Source organism: Chinchilla lanigera, unplaced genomic scaffold, assembly GCF_000276665.1.
Source record: "Chinchilla lanigera isolate Chin_1 unplaced genomic scaffold, ChiLan1.0 scaffold00055, whole genome shotgun sequence".
Taxonomy (NCBI): domain Eukaryota; kingdom Metazoa; phylum Chordata; class Mammalia; order Rodentia; family Chinchillidae; genus Chinchilla; species Chinchilla lanigera.
The window spans coordinates 8,813,896-8,830,841 of record NW_004955456.1 but is presented as its reverse complement, the minus strand read 5'-3'; the positions used below and the strand labels follow the sequence as shown (position 1 = coordinate 8,830,841).

Here is a 16,946-nt window from a genome sequence, read left to right as displayed (position 1 = left end):
TCAGAACAGACTCTCAATTACACTAGGTGGCTTCATCAAATTAAATTCTCTTCCATTGGTGCCTTTATGCGCTTTTCTGGCTAAAAGAAAAAACCCGGCCCCCAGGAGTCCACCAAGATGACAGAGGTTTAGCAAATGCTTCCAAGCCACAGAACGTACTTGATGCAATGCTCACCAACCTTTAATCTCTCCAGCAAAAAGCCCTGACACAAAACCGAGGAAAAAGAAAAATCCCACTTCCTTGGCTTCTCTCGGCCCTGTCATCTAAATCCGCACCTCCAATTTGCGAGTTGCTTTGGCTCGGGGCTTTCAGCAGCTTGAGTTTCGCCATTATTCACAGACTGACCTCCCCGCCACACACACGTGGCACCCACCCGAGCGGCGGCAGCCCACGCCCACTTTCTTACGAGTGAAAGCGGCTTCTGCCTTGGATGCCACCGCTGCATCGCAACCGCCCTAAAGCCCGCGACGTCACGCACCCTCACGTGTTCTCTGCTCGCAATTCGTGGCCCAGCTGGGGCGTCTGGGCCGAGGTCGTCACACAGCTCCGTGCAGAGGGAATCTGCCTGCGGCTGAACAGCCGGGACTGCGACGGTTGCTGCTGGCTGGTGCTTCCCGGTCCCTGCCTCACACTGCCTTCCCTGGGAAGCCTGGATCGGCTTCCTTCCAGGTGCGAGCTGGGTCCCGACCCTTATCCAGAGTAGACGTGCTTCTGGGCACCTCTGTCATCGTGGGACCGTCAGAGTGTACTTACACAAGCCCAGATGACACAGCTACTGCACACCGGCTGGAAGGCCGAAACGGTCACGTGTGCAGTCCGCCGCTGACTGAAACGTCCCTGGGCAGCTTATGACTGTATTGAAGTTTAAATGAATTAAAATCACATAAAATTTAAAACTCGGCTCCACAGTCGCAGTGGCCACATTTCAAGAGTTCAGTAGCAACCTCTAGTGAGCGGCCGTCTTGGCTGCATCGTCAGATCCGAGGTACACGGTTAGGACCCTGCCTCGTGCAGCTCTGATACTGAGCGTTCCCCTCAGGGAAGAAAGCCCTGAGGACAGAGCTGGAGCCGGCCTGGCTGCAGCTTCTGTGGTGATCACCATCAACGCGGCACTCCGCTGCCGCTTCCCAGCTTCAGAATTTTGACTCCGGTCTCCAGGTTCCCAAGGGAAGGATGCTCCCGGCACACTCCAGGGAAACCTGTACTGACAGACAATCTGTGGCCTTTGTGTACCTCTGAGGTCGGCTCTAGTTACAGGCTCCTTTCAAGGCAGAGGTAGTGTCTCCCCCAATGGAGAAGACAGATTTGTTTCCTGGTCAGAATAATAAAGATTAACGTCTCCCAGCCGAAGGTTGGACAGGTTTACAACAGCCCTCCTAGAAGACGGGGGCTTACTGAAACCCTCAGGGCTCCTCCACCGTGACATAAATGCACTGTGCACCCAACAGCTCCTGGAGCCCACATCCACTCCACCTCCCTGGCACCTGACGGGCAAAGAAGCCAACATGAACGTGAAGATCAGGTGCCGGTGCGTTCTGTCTCTAACGTATAAGCTCTGCGCTGCGCTGACGTCCGTGAATCTCTGCAGGCCAACCTGTGAGCTTTCAGCCAGGGCAGAATCACAGAGCCTCAGACCCTCCGCAGTCCTTGGCAGCTGCTACCATCACGCAGCTCCCTGCAGCTCCTGATGCTGCAGAGCCCGCCACGTAAACCGACGTCGGTGCTGGCTGGAGCTCCTGATCCCGATCACCAGGAAGCAGGGCTGCTGCTATGCAACGAAAACAAGAAACGTGTGGAAGCCAGGGCTGTCCGGGCATCTTAGGACCCTTGGTAGAGCAGTGAAGGAGAAGGTTAAGGAGGGGCCGCTACTGGCTGAGGCTCTTGACTGAAAGACAGCATGATACGAAGGACTGAGGAACTGATAGAGCACGAGGAGCACAGCCTGCCGAGTAGAAAAAGGAAGTTATACATAAAACTATGGCCAGGCAACCAGGTGCAAGCAGACAACTGCTGTATCTAAGCATGTTTTCCTACATATTTATGCATATGTATGTATGTTTATGTGTATCTGTGTATGTATGTATTCCCCCGCTTTGCCAACTAGCCAGTTAAGATGCAAGATTCAAAGACACTTAAAGGGTGGGCATGGTAGCACATGCCTGTAGCCCCAAGGGCAGTCTGGGCTACATAGTGAGTTCAAGGCCAGCTTGAACTACACAGGAAACCCTATCTCAAAAACAAACAAACAAACAAACACAAAGGAAGGGAGTATAAGGAATACCTGTGCAAGAAATACTTGCAACTTGTTAGGCAGAAGCAAATGCCCTGTTGACTGAAAACATACATACAGGTGGAATGGTGGGGAGATGCCGAGCACCAAAGCGATAGGCGGTGCTAGGTATTCTCTGTTCATGAGCTCACGCCTGACCTTCTACGCAAGGGCGAGAAACCCACACACCGTATTTCTCAGACAGCCTTGTCTAAAAGGTTCCAATTTAGACTCCACCAATGAGAGGCACTTATGCAGTTTGGAAGGCAAAAAATGAGAAAGTACTACTCCCTTCTGGAAGCAGGTATAAGACATGGGTCCATACAGGAGTGTGAGGAAGATGAGAAACACTCACTGTAATGCCGCCAACCACTCAGATCACTCAAAGCAGTGTCCCTGAGTCCGGGCCTTTTGATTTCCTCCAAGTCAGAAGCAACTAGCCCTAGGCCAGCGGTGGCACACTTGCCACAGCGGGCTGTCGGTGTCACTGAAAGCTCTAGAATACTCACCACCACCACCCCGGGCTTGTTGATCGTTTTGTAAGCATGTACTTCATCCAGCTTATGATCTCCACAGTCCTGCCATAAATTACAGACAGATTGTAGGTTCCAAACAGACACAGGGTCTCAAAACAGGAGATGCATCTTCTGTGGCATCCCGTCACGGGCCCCAGGCACGAGATGGGGAAGTATTCCAACTCCACAATGTATACATGAGACTCCGTACACGCACACCGCATCCGATGTTTTCATTTTCCCTATGGTGGTATAACTGGTTAACTTACTGGCCCTACTTTAATGAGGGTTATTTCCCCTCATTCTCTTATCATAGATATATAAGCCTGGGTTTTTATTACTTCTTATGCAGAAGAACTTGCAATATTTTTTAACTTCCCTTACATTTAAACTTACGCATTAAGAGTAGATGCAAGCAGCTGCTTCGTTATGCCTTGTAAGGTATCAATTGCAGATCATTTTCGCACAGAAATAGATAATATTTAATATAAGTACTTCCTCTTTCTTTTAAATTATAGTTAGGCAAAAACTGATCTGCTTATAAATTATGTATATGATATTATCCTATCTGCAAATTCAGCTTAGCAATAGTGAAGGGGACGCTACAAAATACTAGCTACAAACAGAAAGCACTGACTCTGATGTGATTAAAAATCACTGGACTGGAAAAAAATTACAGAGATGAGAAGTGTTCAAATTAATTAACTTATTAACAAGACACTGGCATACCGCCACCAAGAGAAGTGGAATACAGAAGCTACCAGAGGTGTAATCTGTTGGAATATCCATGCCAATGAACATTAGGATGAAGGCAGAGGAATTGAAATTGTTTTTAAAAGGAAGGGTTTCTCAGATAGCCACAGATAATAGCACGGGGCCCAGAGAGAGGATGGAACCAAGAAGATGCAACAGAGAACTGTGGAGAATGTTTAATATTTTGAAAACCATAGGGGCTAAGAAACAGGCTCTCCATCAGGGAAAGCCGTCAGGGTAGCTGTGACGTACCAAGCGAAAAAGTCAGGTGTGGATTATGGTGACAGGGGCAGGGCCAATGCAGGAGAAAGCTGAAGACACACATTCCCTGCCAAGGACAACAGGGTACAAGAGAAAGGCTGGTCCAAGGCGGGCAGGGATACACTGAACAGGACACACAGGAAGGAAAGAAAAGGCAACACGAGGAGGAGTGTGAACCTTGGACAGAAATGTTTCACCACAGAAATTTAAAAAGCCAAGTATGAGCCAGGCATGGTGGTGCATGCCTATAATCCCAGCACTTGGGAGGCTGAGGCAGGAGGATCGTAAGTTTGAGACCAGCCTGGGTACAAAGTGAGCCCAAGGCCAGCCTGAACTGCATAGTGAGACCCTGTCTCTAAAGAGACCAAAAAAAAAAAAAAAAAAAAAGCCAAGTATGACTGGAGAACAAAGGCTGGCTTATTTAGCATGGTCACACTGAAGGTAATAAAAGCAGTGAGGAGGAGCCCAGCATGGTGGCACACACCTGTAGTCCCAGCACTCAGGAGGCTGAAGCGGGAGGATCACTGCAAGTTCAAAGCCAGCCTATGCTGCACAGTGAGTTCAAGGCCAGCCTAAACTGCACAGCACAACCCTGTCTCAAAAATAATAATAGTAATAGTAATAATAATGATGATAATAACAATAATAGCAGTGAGTATGGAGAACCCCGCCAAAGACAGGACAGGCTGCAGAAAGGTCTAGGACAACAGTGGCGAATATGGCACGTGTGTTGCAGCGGGCTGGTGTGTCACTGAAGGTTCTGAAAGGCTCCCCACCACTGCTCCAGGGGAGAGGCCTGGAGCCCCGTGCACCGAGAGCCCAGTTATCGGAGTCCACAGTACTTCTGCTCCTGCAGACAACGCCACAAACATCAGTGGAGAGTGCGAGGGGTCTGGCTGTGACGTCTGTCACCCCAGTGATCACCAGGACTGATCGGGGTGATCTGGCTGGCTAGGCAGGTGTCCCCATCCTCCCTCACCGCTCCACGTGCGTCCCTCCCAAAACTGTGCTCAGTCAGAGAGGACGGCCACCCCAATGGAAGAGGACTGCTTTCTTAGTCAAGGGCACACAAGGGGCTGCACTGCCCCACTAGAACCTCCGAACAAGCTCCTGAGGGTCACAAACAGCAGGGGAAGAGGTAGATCATGCATCTGATAAGGAACCTTCACCCAGAATGGGGAATTCTTTCAAGCCATTGATAAGACAACCAACATAAAAATAGGCAAAGGATGGGAAGAGACACTTCCCCAGAGAAGATACACAAACATCCAACAGGCAAATGAAAAGATGCTCAACATCACGATCATTGGGGGAAATGCAAGTCAGACCCTTATGAGACACCACTTCAAACCCACTGGGCTAAGTATAATAATTTTTTAAAAGATAGTAACAAATGTTGGCAAGGAAATGGAAAAGTGGAGCCCTCATCACACTGCTGGTGGGGACGTAAAGTGGCGCACCCACTTTGGAAAACCGTTTGGCAGTTCCTCGGACTAAAAAAAATAATACACGCACACACACACTTACCATGACCCAGCAGCTGCGCTCCCGCGTACACACCCAACACAAAAACCCGCACTTGGAATAACATCCAGGGCAGCATTACTCGTAACACCCGAAAAAGGAGGAGCAACCCTAATGTCCACTAACCAATAAAAAGATGAAACAAAATATGATAAATAAACACACACAATATTAGCAGCCATAAAGAGGAAGGAAATGCTGACATACGGTTTACCGCAGACACACTTGAAAACATCACACTAAATGACAGAAACCAGGCACAGAAGGCCGCGCTCTGTAGAATACCATTTGGATGAAATGTCTCAATTAGGCAAACTCGTAGAGACACCAAGTGACTCATGACTCCTTAGGACTGCAGGGGGAAGGGAGAATGGGGTTTGACTCAGGGGTACAAGATTTCTTTTAGAGAGAACAAAAATGTTCTAAAATTATATTCTGGCCACGGTTGTACAACCCTGTGAATATACTGAGAACCCTCCAACAGTGTATCTTAAATGAGTGAACTGTGCAGTGTAAACTGTTCAATAAGAATGTATGAATACAGGGGCTGGGGATTTAGCTCAGCGGCAAAAGCGCCTGCCTGGCAAGCGCAAGGTCGTGAGTTCGGTTCCCGGTACCGGAGAAAAACCAAAAAAAAAAAAAAAAAAGAATGTATCAATACATACAGCAGAAATTCACAGGCTCACTCTAAAAAAGCACAAAGTACTTGAAATAATAGAAACCATTTGGAAATTTTAAAAAAAGAATGCAATGGGGTGTAACTCAGTGGTACTATACTTAACTAGCATGTGTGAGCCCCTGAGTTCAATTCTCAGGACTACAAAAAAAAAGAAAACTGACACTACATAATTTCAGACTTACTACAAAGAGCTAGAGTAATCAAGACAATGTGTATTGGCTTAAAGATAGAAAAATATATACTAGTACACAACTTTAAAAGTCCAGAAATAAGACCTACCCATATACAACAGACCTAGAAGTAATCCAATGGAGAGAGGAAAGTTTTCAAGAAATGGTGCTGAAACAACTGGATATCCATATGACCCTCACCTCATTCAAGATGAATCAAACACCTAAAGGTGAAAGTTAAAACTACATAAAAGCTTCAAAAGAAAATAAAGAATTATGAAAGGGAAAGAAACTGCTCAAAAGGAAAGAATAACTAGGACGCAGGAAAGGAGAAAAGAAAAAAAGAAGGAGGGGAAAAAAATATATATATATACACACACAAGATAGCTAAGATAATTTTATTGGTTTATTGAAAGGAACAGTTAATGCCTACTTGATCAATTTTGCATGCCTATATCTGGTAATCTGAGCAACTACTTTGAAGATAACAATATGGAATATAACAACCATTGTTAATTTCCTGTCATTTTGTTTCGAAATTCTGTATTGTTTTTATTCTTTTTTTAAATCCTCTTTAAAATAAAATTTTAAAAGTTTAAAAAACACAGAGTATCTTTGCAACCTTTGGTTGGCAGCTGATATAACACAAATAGCAAATGATTACAGAAAAAAAGCAGGTAAGTTGGACAGTACCCAGCATCCAAGTTAAAATTTTCAAAAGATACCTTAGGAAATGTTAAGGAAAAGCCACAGGCTACAAGAAATATCCACAGCGCACATTGGCTAAAAGATCCATCTCCACAACACATCAAGAACCTCTAATCAATAACCTAGAGTAAGCCGGGAGTGGTAGCACATGCCTGTAATCCTAGCACTTGGGAGGCTGAGGCAGGAGGATCATTGTGAGTTCAAGACCAGCCTGGGCTACAAAGTGAGTGCAAGGCCAGCCTGTACTGCACAGGGGCACCCTGTCTCTAAAAGACCAAAAAAAAAAAAAACAAAAAAACCAATAATCTAGAGTAAAACAACTTGAACACAATTATAACTAGTATTTCCCAAGTATAAAGGCCAATATACACATGACAAGGTCCTCTTCAACAGCAGCAGCTGCCAGCAAAGGTAAAATAAAATCCCTGTGGCCACCAGTTCTACTCTTGGTATTCACCCAAGGACACCGGAAATACATGCCAAGTTTTTTTTTTTTTTTTTTTTTTTTTTTGGCAATTGTTGCTGTTATTTTATTAGTACGAGTATACTGCAACACTAAACTTGTACTGGTATGCAAACAATTTATTTAAAATAATTTTGTTCAAATTTTGAATCAAACATTGTTTTATTATAATAATGAAATAATTTCTACCTGGAAAACCTGCAAGCACCAAAGAGAGGGTCCATAAAATTCAATAAACAGACTTGAGTATATCCTACACACCCACATCATAATTAGAAAATAGAATATGAATTCTTCCATTTTTTTAATATTTGTTTTAAAGCCGAGTGTGGTGGCACATGCCTGTAATCCCAGCACTGGGGAGGCTGAGGCAGGAAGATCTCTGCAAGTTCAAAACCAGGCTGGGGTACAAAGTGAGCTCACAGCCAGCCTGAACTGCATAAAGAGACCCTGTCTCAAAAAAGAGCCCCCCCAAAAAATTGTTTTAAAAAAGCTAGTGCAAATACCATATTTTACAGTGTAATTACAGAAAAAAGTTCTCCTGTTACAATAAGCTCTATGTATGCACTTAATTTTTTCTTTTCAATAAGGTGCAAAACATCATTTCTTCCCTAGTTCTCCATACTGGCTATGCCAGTCTGACAGTGCCATCAACCCAAGTTCTCGTGTCTACTCTCCCTTGGCCTGTGGCAGGCATATGATTGGAAGTCTGATGGGAATTTTCTGATGTTAAAACATCTAGGGACAAATATTAAGCTGGCTGTGGAGCCCGGACCCCACTGGCTAGAAATGAGAACCCTGTCTTAGCCGAAAGTGATCCCAAATACTGTAAAAGAACGTTCACAGCAGTTTTATTCATAACAGCCGAACACCAAAAAGAAACCAAATGTCTATCAGTAGAGTATAACCATGGCATCTTCACACAATGGGATACCACTGAGCGGACACGGAATAAACATCTGATAGTGCTCCAAACGCAGATACGTCTCAGGAACAGTGTGCTGAGTCAGGAAGCCACTCACAAAACACGACCCATTATCCCACACAGCACTCACGTGAGATCTCAGAAAGGCAGAATCAAGCAGCAACTAGAACAATGGCTGAGCGGGGAGAGAGGCACGACGGGAAATGGGCACAAGTACGTTCACAAGGGTGAGGGAAAGAATTCGTATCTTAATTGGGATGCGGGTTCTACATCCATCCAAACTCACTGAACTCATTTTAAGACATTCAACCAAAATTTGTGCATTTTATTTAACGTAAATTTTACCTTTACTGGTTAGCTTAATGACTCCACATAATAGTCATAAAAACGTCATGCAATAGAAATAACATTTTAATAAAAGCAATAAATACCTTTGTCCACCTGCAAAGCTTCACCCCAGAGTGGCTCCCGATCAACTGGTAACCTGAAGGGAAAAGCCAAACACAAAATTGAACTCACTAAAGCCTCATATCAAATAGTGATAGTAAAATTTACACAGTAATTTTTTTTTTTTTTTTGCTTAAATTATGGCAGTCGACAACTCAGTAGTGGAAAACTGTCATGGTTTTACTCACCAGGATAAGAAACAATTTCAACTGTGTATGTATACAGTGACATGTATATTCACATATATTCACTGCTTCCAAAGAAAAGATGAATTAACGTTAACTCTTACAGGAAGGTTTTAACCTCTCAGTATCTAACATATCTCACAGGCTAAAACTCAGAGCAGCTCTAAAAGATCTCAGCACTCTGTGAAGCAACCCTGACCAAGAATACTAGAGCGCTGCAGAATACTCACTATGTAGAGTACTCTACATAGTGTAAGACTCACTATGTAGAATTACACTCACTAAGTGTAAGACTCACTATGTAGAATTACACTCACTAAGTGTAAGACTCACTATGTAGAGTATTCTACATAGTAGAAGACCTGCAAGAGGCTTCTGGGTAAGATGGTGGAACACAAGTATCCTTTGCAGGAACCCTCAAGTGAGACGGGGCAAGAGTTTAAAAGGAGGAACTACATTCTGAGGAGAAGAGAGTAAGAGCTCCAGCAATCAAGGGGGAAAAAAAGTGATAAGCAAGTAAAAAAGCAAGCTGGGTGTGGTGGCAAACTCGCACTCACACCTGTAATCCCAGCCCTCGGGAGGCTGAGGCAGGAGGATCCTTTCGAGTTCAAGACCAGCCTGGGCTACAAAGTGAGCTCAAGGCCAGCCTAAACTGCATAGCGAGACCTTGTCGCAAAAAGACCAAAAAAAAAAGTTAAAAAGCATGAAGAACCTGGCCCATGGCACGCGCCTATAATCCTAGCTTTTGGGAGACTGAGGGAGAAGGATCGCCTAGAGTTTGAGGGCTGCCTGCACTACACAGTGAGTCCCTGTTTCAAAAAAAGAAAAACAAGGAGAAACTGCAAGGCAATGCAGATAAAAGTCGGAAGCATTCTCCATCACCTACAGTGGGGGGATTGGTTCTGCAGGGCAAGGCCAGCCTGGAGAGGGCAGCAGTCACAGTGGTGACAAAGGACGGACAGCCCTCGCCGCAGCAGACACTCATGGTTATTGCAGGCTGTGAAGCCAATGCGGAGGTTCAGTCTGACAGTGGCCCGTCTTGCCCGGCAGGTTCATCCAGGAGAAGAAACCCACATGGCGGCACCAGCCAGATCATGGCGGGTCCAAGCACAAGCCGTCTGGAAAGGGGGCTTATTGTGTGGGACTGAGCTGCTCCAGAGATCTAGTCACAAGACAACCACACTTCGGGGCCTCTGGGGACACCCTGCCACAATGGCTGGGTGGGAAGCAGCCACAAGAGACAGTCATTAAAAATGTCATGGACCATGATCAACTTGGTTGCATTCTAGGAATGCAAGGATGGTTCATCATAAACAAATCAACAACAAATACAGCTTATAAACAGAATCAAGGAAAAGAACCGTACAAGCATCTTCATTTATGTAGAAAAAGCCTTTGACAAAATTTAACATGCCTTCATGATTTTTCCTTCAGTACAAGGGAAAACATCCAACATCCATTACAGAAATGCAAATCAAAACCACACTGAGATTCTCACTCCAGACAGAATGTTGATCATCAAGACACCTCCCAAAAAAGCTACAGTAAATGCTGGTGAGGACATGGGGAAAAAGGACCCCTCTACACTGATGGTAGAAATGTAAATTAGTACAACCACTATGGAAATCAGTATGGAGTTCCTAAAAAACTAAAAAGAGACTACCATATGACCCTCTTAATATCTATCCAAAGGAATTAAGGATCACAAACTACAGGATACCTGAGCTTCCATGTTTACTTCATAATAGCCAACATATGGAACCAGCCCGGATGCCCAGAAACAGATGAATGCACAGCATTAGTCAGTCACAAGGAAGAATGAAATTAGGTCACTCAGGGAAATGTATGGAAATGAAGACCATCGGGATAAGGGAAATGAACCGGACTCAGACAGACAAGTACTGCATGCTTTCTCTACTACATGGAGTCTAACAGAAGAAAGATGACACAGACGCAGAAGAGAAAGTACTACTAGGAAAGAGGAAGGGAATGAGGGACAGAGGGAGAGGGCTTGTGAGGGTAACACCACGGGCAGGATCAAAATGTGAGATGCATGCATGAAAATACCACACCGAAACCTACTATTTTGTCAAATTAACAGCTACTAGTTAAGAATGTATTTTTAAGACAGGTGTGGTAGTGCATGCCTGTAAATCCAGCACTTGGGAGGCTGAGGCAGGAGGAGCACTCTGAGTTCGGCCAGCCTGGGCTACATAGTAAGCTCAAGGCCAGTCTGAACTTAAAAAAAGCAAAGAACAATTTTTAAAAGAAACTGCAGAATAATTTTTAACATGGACCTTGTGCTGGCCATGAAGCAAAAGTAACAGCGTACTTCAAATGAATGCCAGGAAACGCTCATCGGTGATCTTAGAAAAGAAAATGAAGAATCAGATTGGCAAGAGAAGATCCAAACAACAAATTATCGACCCAAAAAAAGGGAAAATCAAATTCTAAGAACTGCAATGTAACGTGAATTCTCAGCACCGCACCACACCCTAACGTTCGAAAACTCTGAGCCACGTAAGACCCAAACACGTGGCAAAAGCTGTGCCAAGATAATCTCATTTCGTTTTTAAATGTTCTGATTTCAGAAAACATTCAATAAAGTTTCTCAGGGGGCTTCACACAGTAAGCCACAGTTATCACAGAGTCTTTTTGTGCAAGACTAATGAGGCAAGCGGAGAAATACAGTGTGGATGGCAGTGTAAGCGGATTAGCGGCTGGTTTTACTGCACATTCACAAAGTGATGATCAAAGAAACAATGTCAGTGCGGATTACAAGTCTCTAGCGGCAACATGCACAGGGCTTTGCCTTTTATCCTCTTCCGCATCTATGTGCACATCTTGCAAAGAAATAAACAAGCACTGCTGATCTACCTGAGGATGGAACTGAGGCCAACACAGGAAGGAACACGCATTTAAAAGGTCACCGGGGCAAATTCTAGGCCTTCCATTGGATTCCTATACTGTTGATATTGCTGGCATAGAAATCCTCATCCACTGGCTTAGGCAAGTCTCGCTCCTGAGACGGTTCTATACAAGTCTGCATCTAGGTGTGGAGCAAAGCCACCCTGCACATGATGGGGCACAGAGGTCCACGGCTGCCGAGATAAGCCAAGAGTACACACGGTGCTTCGCACCAAGACAGTGCCAGGATTTGCTATTCTACCTGAAACACCGAAGAGTGGATAAAAATCCATGAAGCAACAGTTTTCAGGACATGAAACACCAGGCAGCAAAGGACACTGATTCCACACAGATGGGAAACTAGGTGAGTCCCAGCACTGCCAGCTTCCGGTCTTCGAAGCTTCCAAGCCGGAAGCCCAAGTGGGGAGGGGATCCTACAGCAAAGCCCGGCGCACTCACTCTGCTGAGGAAATGGAGCTGAGAATCGGAAAGACCAAGGTGTACAGAGTGTACAGGTCTGAGTAACAGAGAGAAGAAAGCCACCGAAACTCCGCACAGGATTCTTACCAAGCGTTTGTCTGAGTGCTGATCAGCACGTAGGTGCGAGAATAACTACGCTCGTCTCGGAAAGAAGGAGTTCAAAGGGCGAGCGGCGCGCCGGGTGCTCACTGCAGGCTGCGAGTTGTGCCTGTTCCCGCCAGGCGGGACCTCGGGACACACCAAGTTTTGGGGAGAGAACACAGGTGTTTCTGCTTCAGTAACGCAGAATACCCAGCTGTACGAGCTGGCCCTGGTCTCACTTAATCATAAAATGAGTCTCAAGGCTCCAACTAATTCCAAGTAACATATGCATCCCAGAAAATAAGCGCACGACTGTTTACAGGAGTGTTTATACAAAATTATTCAGCAACTTACCAGATAAAGTAAGTTTGGCATCCAGTTACAGATTATCAGGAAAATACGTAAGAAAAAATAATGTGGAAATTAATCCATCCACCAAAATTGAACCAGGAATGACATAGACATAACAGGTGAGGACATAAAATGGTTTTAATTGTATTTCATAGACTCAAAATACTTGAGATATAGCTTTTTGTTTTTCTCTGCTTTTTTTTTCAGAGACAGGTCTCACTATGTAGTTCAGACTCGTCTTGAACTCACTATGTAGCCCAGGCTGGCTCTGAACTCATGGCATCCTCCTGCCTCAGCCTCCTGAGTGCTAGGACTAGAGGAATGTGCCACCAGGCCCAGCAAGACATAGATTTTTTTTTTTAAATCCAAACTGAACTTCTAGAGATGCAAACTAGAACAAAATAGATTAAACATTAGAGAAGTAGAGATGCTGGGTGTGGTGGCTCACAACTGTAATCCCAGCAATCGAGAGGCTGAGACAGGAGGACCATTGCGAGTTTGAGACCAGCCTGGGCTATAAAGTGAGCTCAAAGCCAGCCTGAACTGCATAGCAAGACCCTTTCTCAAAAAGACAAAAAAAAAAAAAGGAAAAAAGAGAGAGAAGTAGAGATCAACAAATTTGAAGATAAGCTGTGAATAAAATTCAAACAGCCAAGTTATTATACACCTCATTATAGGCCCTGAGGAGGAAAGACAGAAAACACATAAAGAAATAACGGCCAAAACTTGTCTAATTGATAAAAACTATAAATCCATGGAACCAAAAAGTTCAACAAAATGCAAGTAAAAGACACATGAAGAAAACTACATTAAGACAAATGACAGGTTTAGTGTCTCTAATTCTAACATCCAAATTCCAAACTGCTCTGAAATCCAAATCCAACATGACGTTCACAATGTTTCAGATTCTGGAGAACTTTGAATTTCAGTTTTTCCAATTAGGGATGGTTAACTGCTAAAATCTACAAAAAATATTACAAACTTCAAAACTCTCCAAGATTTGAAACACGTCTGGTCCCCAATTATTTCAGGTAAGTGATACCCAGCCTGTATAAATAAACTGCTCAAAATCAGTAATTAAGAGAAAAATCTTAAAAGCAGCATGGCAGTCAAAGGGACAAACAACAGGAGATCGAACAGCCAATCTCCTCAGCCGCAATGTGAGCCAGAGGGTGGTAGAGGGACCTCTTCTAAGAACTCAGAAGGAACACTGGCACCTTCTATTCTACATTCCAGAAAAAATAAAAAGATGTCACAAAAATGAAGGCAAAATAATGCCTTTCTCAGACATATGTAGCTTGGGCCGGGGATATAGCTCAGTGGCACAAGTGCCTGCCTGGCAAGCGCAAGGTCCTGATTCGATTCCCAGTACCAAAAAAAAAAAAAAAAAAAAAAAAAAAAGATGTATAGAGCTGAACTAATTCATTACCAATAAACACACACTCCAAAAGCATTAAAAGAAGTTTACCGGAGGAGCAGCTCAGTGGTCCAGTGTGTGCTTAGCTTGTGTGAGCCCCTGGCTTCTATCCCCAGCACCCAAAGAATAAAAATACGAAAACATGATTTCTATTTTTGGGGTTGGGGGGTGTAGACCCGTGACAGAGCAAATGCACAAGGCCCTGGGTTTGATCTCCAGCAGCACCAAAGGATGTTAGATAGAACACAGCGCTACACAAAGGCCATGGAAAGTGGTACCCACTTGAATACACATGTAAGATTCATTGTTTCTTTCTGCTAGAAGTTTGAAATCAGATCTGTCAGTGCCAGGGATCAAACTCAGGGCCTGGCGTATGACAGCCACACACTTTCCGACTGAGCGAGATTCCCCAGGCAAGATTTTTCCTATTTATGTAAACCCCTAAAAGACAACTGGCTGCTTAAATAAAGACAGTATCAAGGTAGCGCAGGATTTGTAACACATGTAAACTAAAATGTATAATAAAAACTGCATGAAGTTTAGACGGGAAAGCGGAGACACACTGCATAAGGTTCCTCTGGTATACACAAAGTGATATATGACAGGTTGGGCATCCCGCATCCTAAGTGTTTCGGAGCAGAAATATTTTGGACTCCAGATCTTCTTTTTCATTTGGGAAGATTTTCATAGATATTCCTTGAGGACAGGAGCCAAGTGTAAACACCAAATTCATGGACGCTTACGCACACATGCGTGACGTCATGTAATTTTCCGAGAGCACTTGCACTTTGCCTTCATCCCGCCACATGTGGGCAGGTGGGAACCCTCCATGGTTTGGTCACATCAGTGCTCATGAAAGTTTGTGATTTTGGATTTCAGGTTTTCAGATTTGGACTAAACCTTTACCACCCAAAGACATACTGTGATGTAATGAAGAGGTGTAACGCAAAACCTCAACCCACCACTACATACCGAAGGTGTTAGACTTACAAGGTCTAAAACAGAATCATAAGAAAAAAATCCAATTAATCTAAAAAAGGACAGCAAAATAAGAAAATGAAGAACAAAAGAAATAGGTAGAAAACAAACAGCATGATAGATTCAAGTCTATCATAAAATCACCTTAATATACTCTACCCTAATTAAAAGGCAAAATATACATAAACATCAGGCTACTAGTTTCTCTGCATTCCAGAAATGTTGCATAAAAAGCCACTCAAAAATACAGGGGGTGTGTCGATCTCCTGACTCAAGTGCACTCTACTCTTTCGTCTACTCAACTCCAACCCCCTAAATAAAGCACGACCCCAAACCCCAGATGTGACCCTCCCTCCAACACTTCGATTAGCTCGGTCCACATAAACTTCTTCCACTTCATAGTCTCCTTAATAAACAGCGACTGGTGGTCAGTAACCCTCCGCATTTTCCATCCGCACACCAGGGCCACGCCGACGCGGACAGTAACAGCCCACACACCAAGGGAAGGGGCGCGTGCAGGTCTACACAGCCAACTCGCACCGACCACAGGGACAGGAGGCTGAACCTTCGGGCAGCTGCACCTGCCACTGCAACACGGCTGACAGGCCACCTGCGGAGACACCTTTCTCCTCTTGACAAGCCCTAGTTTATGCTGCCTCTCTTGTGGCATTAAATTGGAACGCTTGGGGGGCCTGGTGGCACAGACCTAACTAAAATCCCAGCACTATGGGAAGTGAAGCAAAAGGAGCAAAAGTTTGACCCCAGCCTGGGCAGCTTAGCAGACCTGGTCTCAGAAGACACGAAAAGAAAAAAACGGCTGGGGGTGTAGCTCAATGCGAAAGCCCCCCCACCGGGTTCAATTACCAGTCCACAGGGAGAGACAGAGAGAGGGAGGAAGGGAGGAAGGAGGGAAGGAGGGAAGGAGGCTTCGAAGGAAGGAACAAAGAGAGAGAGAAAGAGAAAAAGGGAGTGAGAGAGGGAAAGAGGCAGGAAGACAGGCAGGCAGACAGGGAGAGGGAGAGAGACAGAGACAGAGACAGACAGAGACAGAGACAGAGAGACAAGACAGAGGCAGAACGAAAGGAGAAAGGACGGATGGAGGGGAGGGAAGGAGCGCAAGCAGCAACCAGGCAGCTGGCGGGAGCGCGGCGCGGCGCGACGCACCAGCCCTCCGCGTCTCACCTTGCTTAGTGAGGGCGTCTCGGAGCGCAGGGGTGATCATAGCTCTGCGCTCGCCCTTCCCGCTCTGCCCTGTGCTCCTCAGCAAACGCGTCTTTTCTTCCTGATGATCCTTTTCTCTCTGCATGAAAATAAGCATGAAACCCAAACCGTCAGTGCAATGAAAATAACACCCGACTTGGGGGCGCACCTAGGATTCCTATCAAAGGCGCTGTGGGCCGTCCCATCCTCCACGAAGCAATCGCATTTCTAGCTACACAATGATCATTCTTCACAACACCAGCATAATGAAACACAGACCCACAAAACAGAAATCAACAATGCACTCCCTGGAGGCACACATTTTTAACAACCTGAGCGCAGGCACCGCCTAACTTGGGCAAATTTACTTATTTTCTCTGAATTTTAATTTCCTTACCTGAAAAAAGGAACAAAATGAAAGTGTCTCTGGAGCAGGAATGTGTCGAAAATTAAATGAAATTAACTCACCTGGCACAGTGACTGATCCAATAATACATGTTCAATAAACTCCAGGTACTCCCAGGAATTACTCCTGCGAGCACCACAGACAAGCACAGCCCTGCTCAGAGCGGCCACAGCCACCTGCTCAGACCAAGCTCCCCATCAGCGCCAACTAACGGGCCCCCTATAAG

The 16,946-nt window shown here is 45.0% G+C and overlaps 1 protein-coding gene across 5 annotated transcripts in view; it reads right to left on the bottom strand.

Annotated features, from left to right (window-relative positions):
• Positions 1-16,946, bottom strand: part of LOC102009579 (S-adenosyl-L-methionine-dependent tRNA 4-demethylwyosine synthase) — a 178,054-nt gene that overhangs the window by 130,333 nt on the left and 30,775 nt on the right. For 3 of the 5 annotated variants that reach the window (XM_013520568.1, XM_013520571.1, XM_013520569.1), the window contains exons 8-10: positions 16,297-16,414; positions 8,700-8,752; positions 2,780-2,848 (exon numbers count right to left, since the gene is read on the bottom strand). In XM_013520568.1, coding sequence (XP_013376022.1) covers positions 2,780-2,848; positions 8,700-8,752; positions 16,297-16,414 — 240 coding nt within the window. The remainder of the gene's footprint in view (positions 1-2,779; positions 2,849-8,699; positions 8,753-16,296; positions 16,415-16,946) is intronic. The other 2 variants (XM_013520570.1, XM_005396723.2) reach the window with 1 other exon arrangement.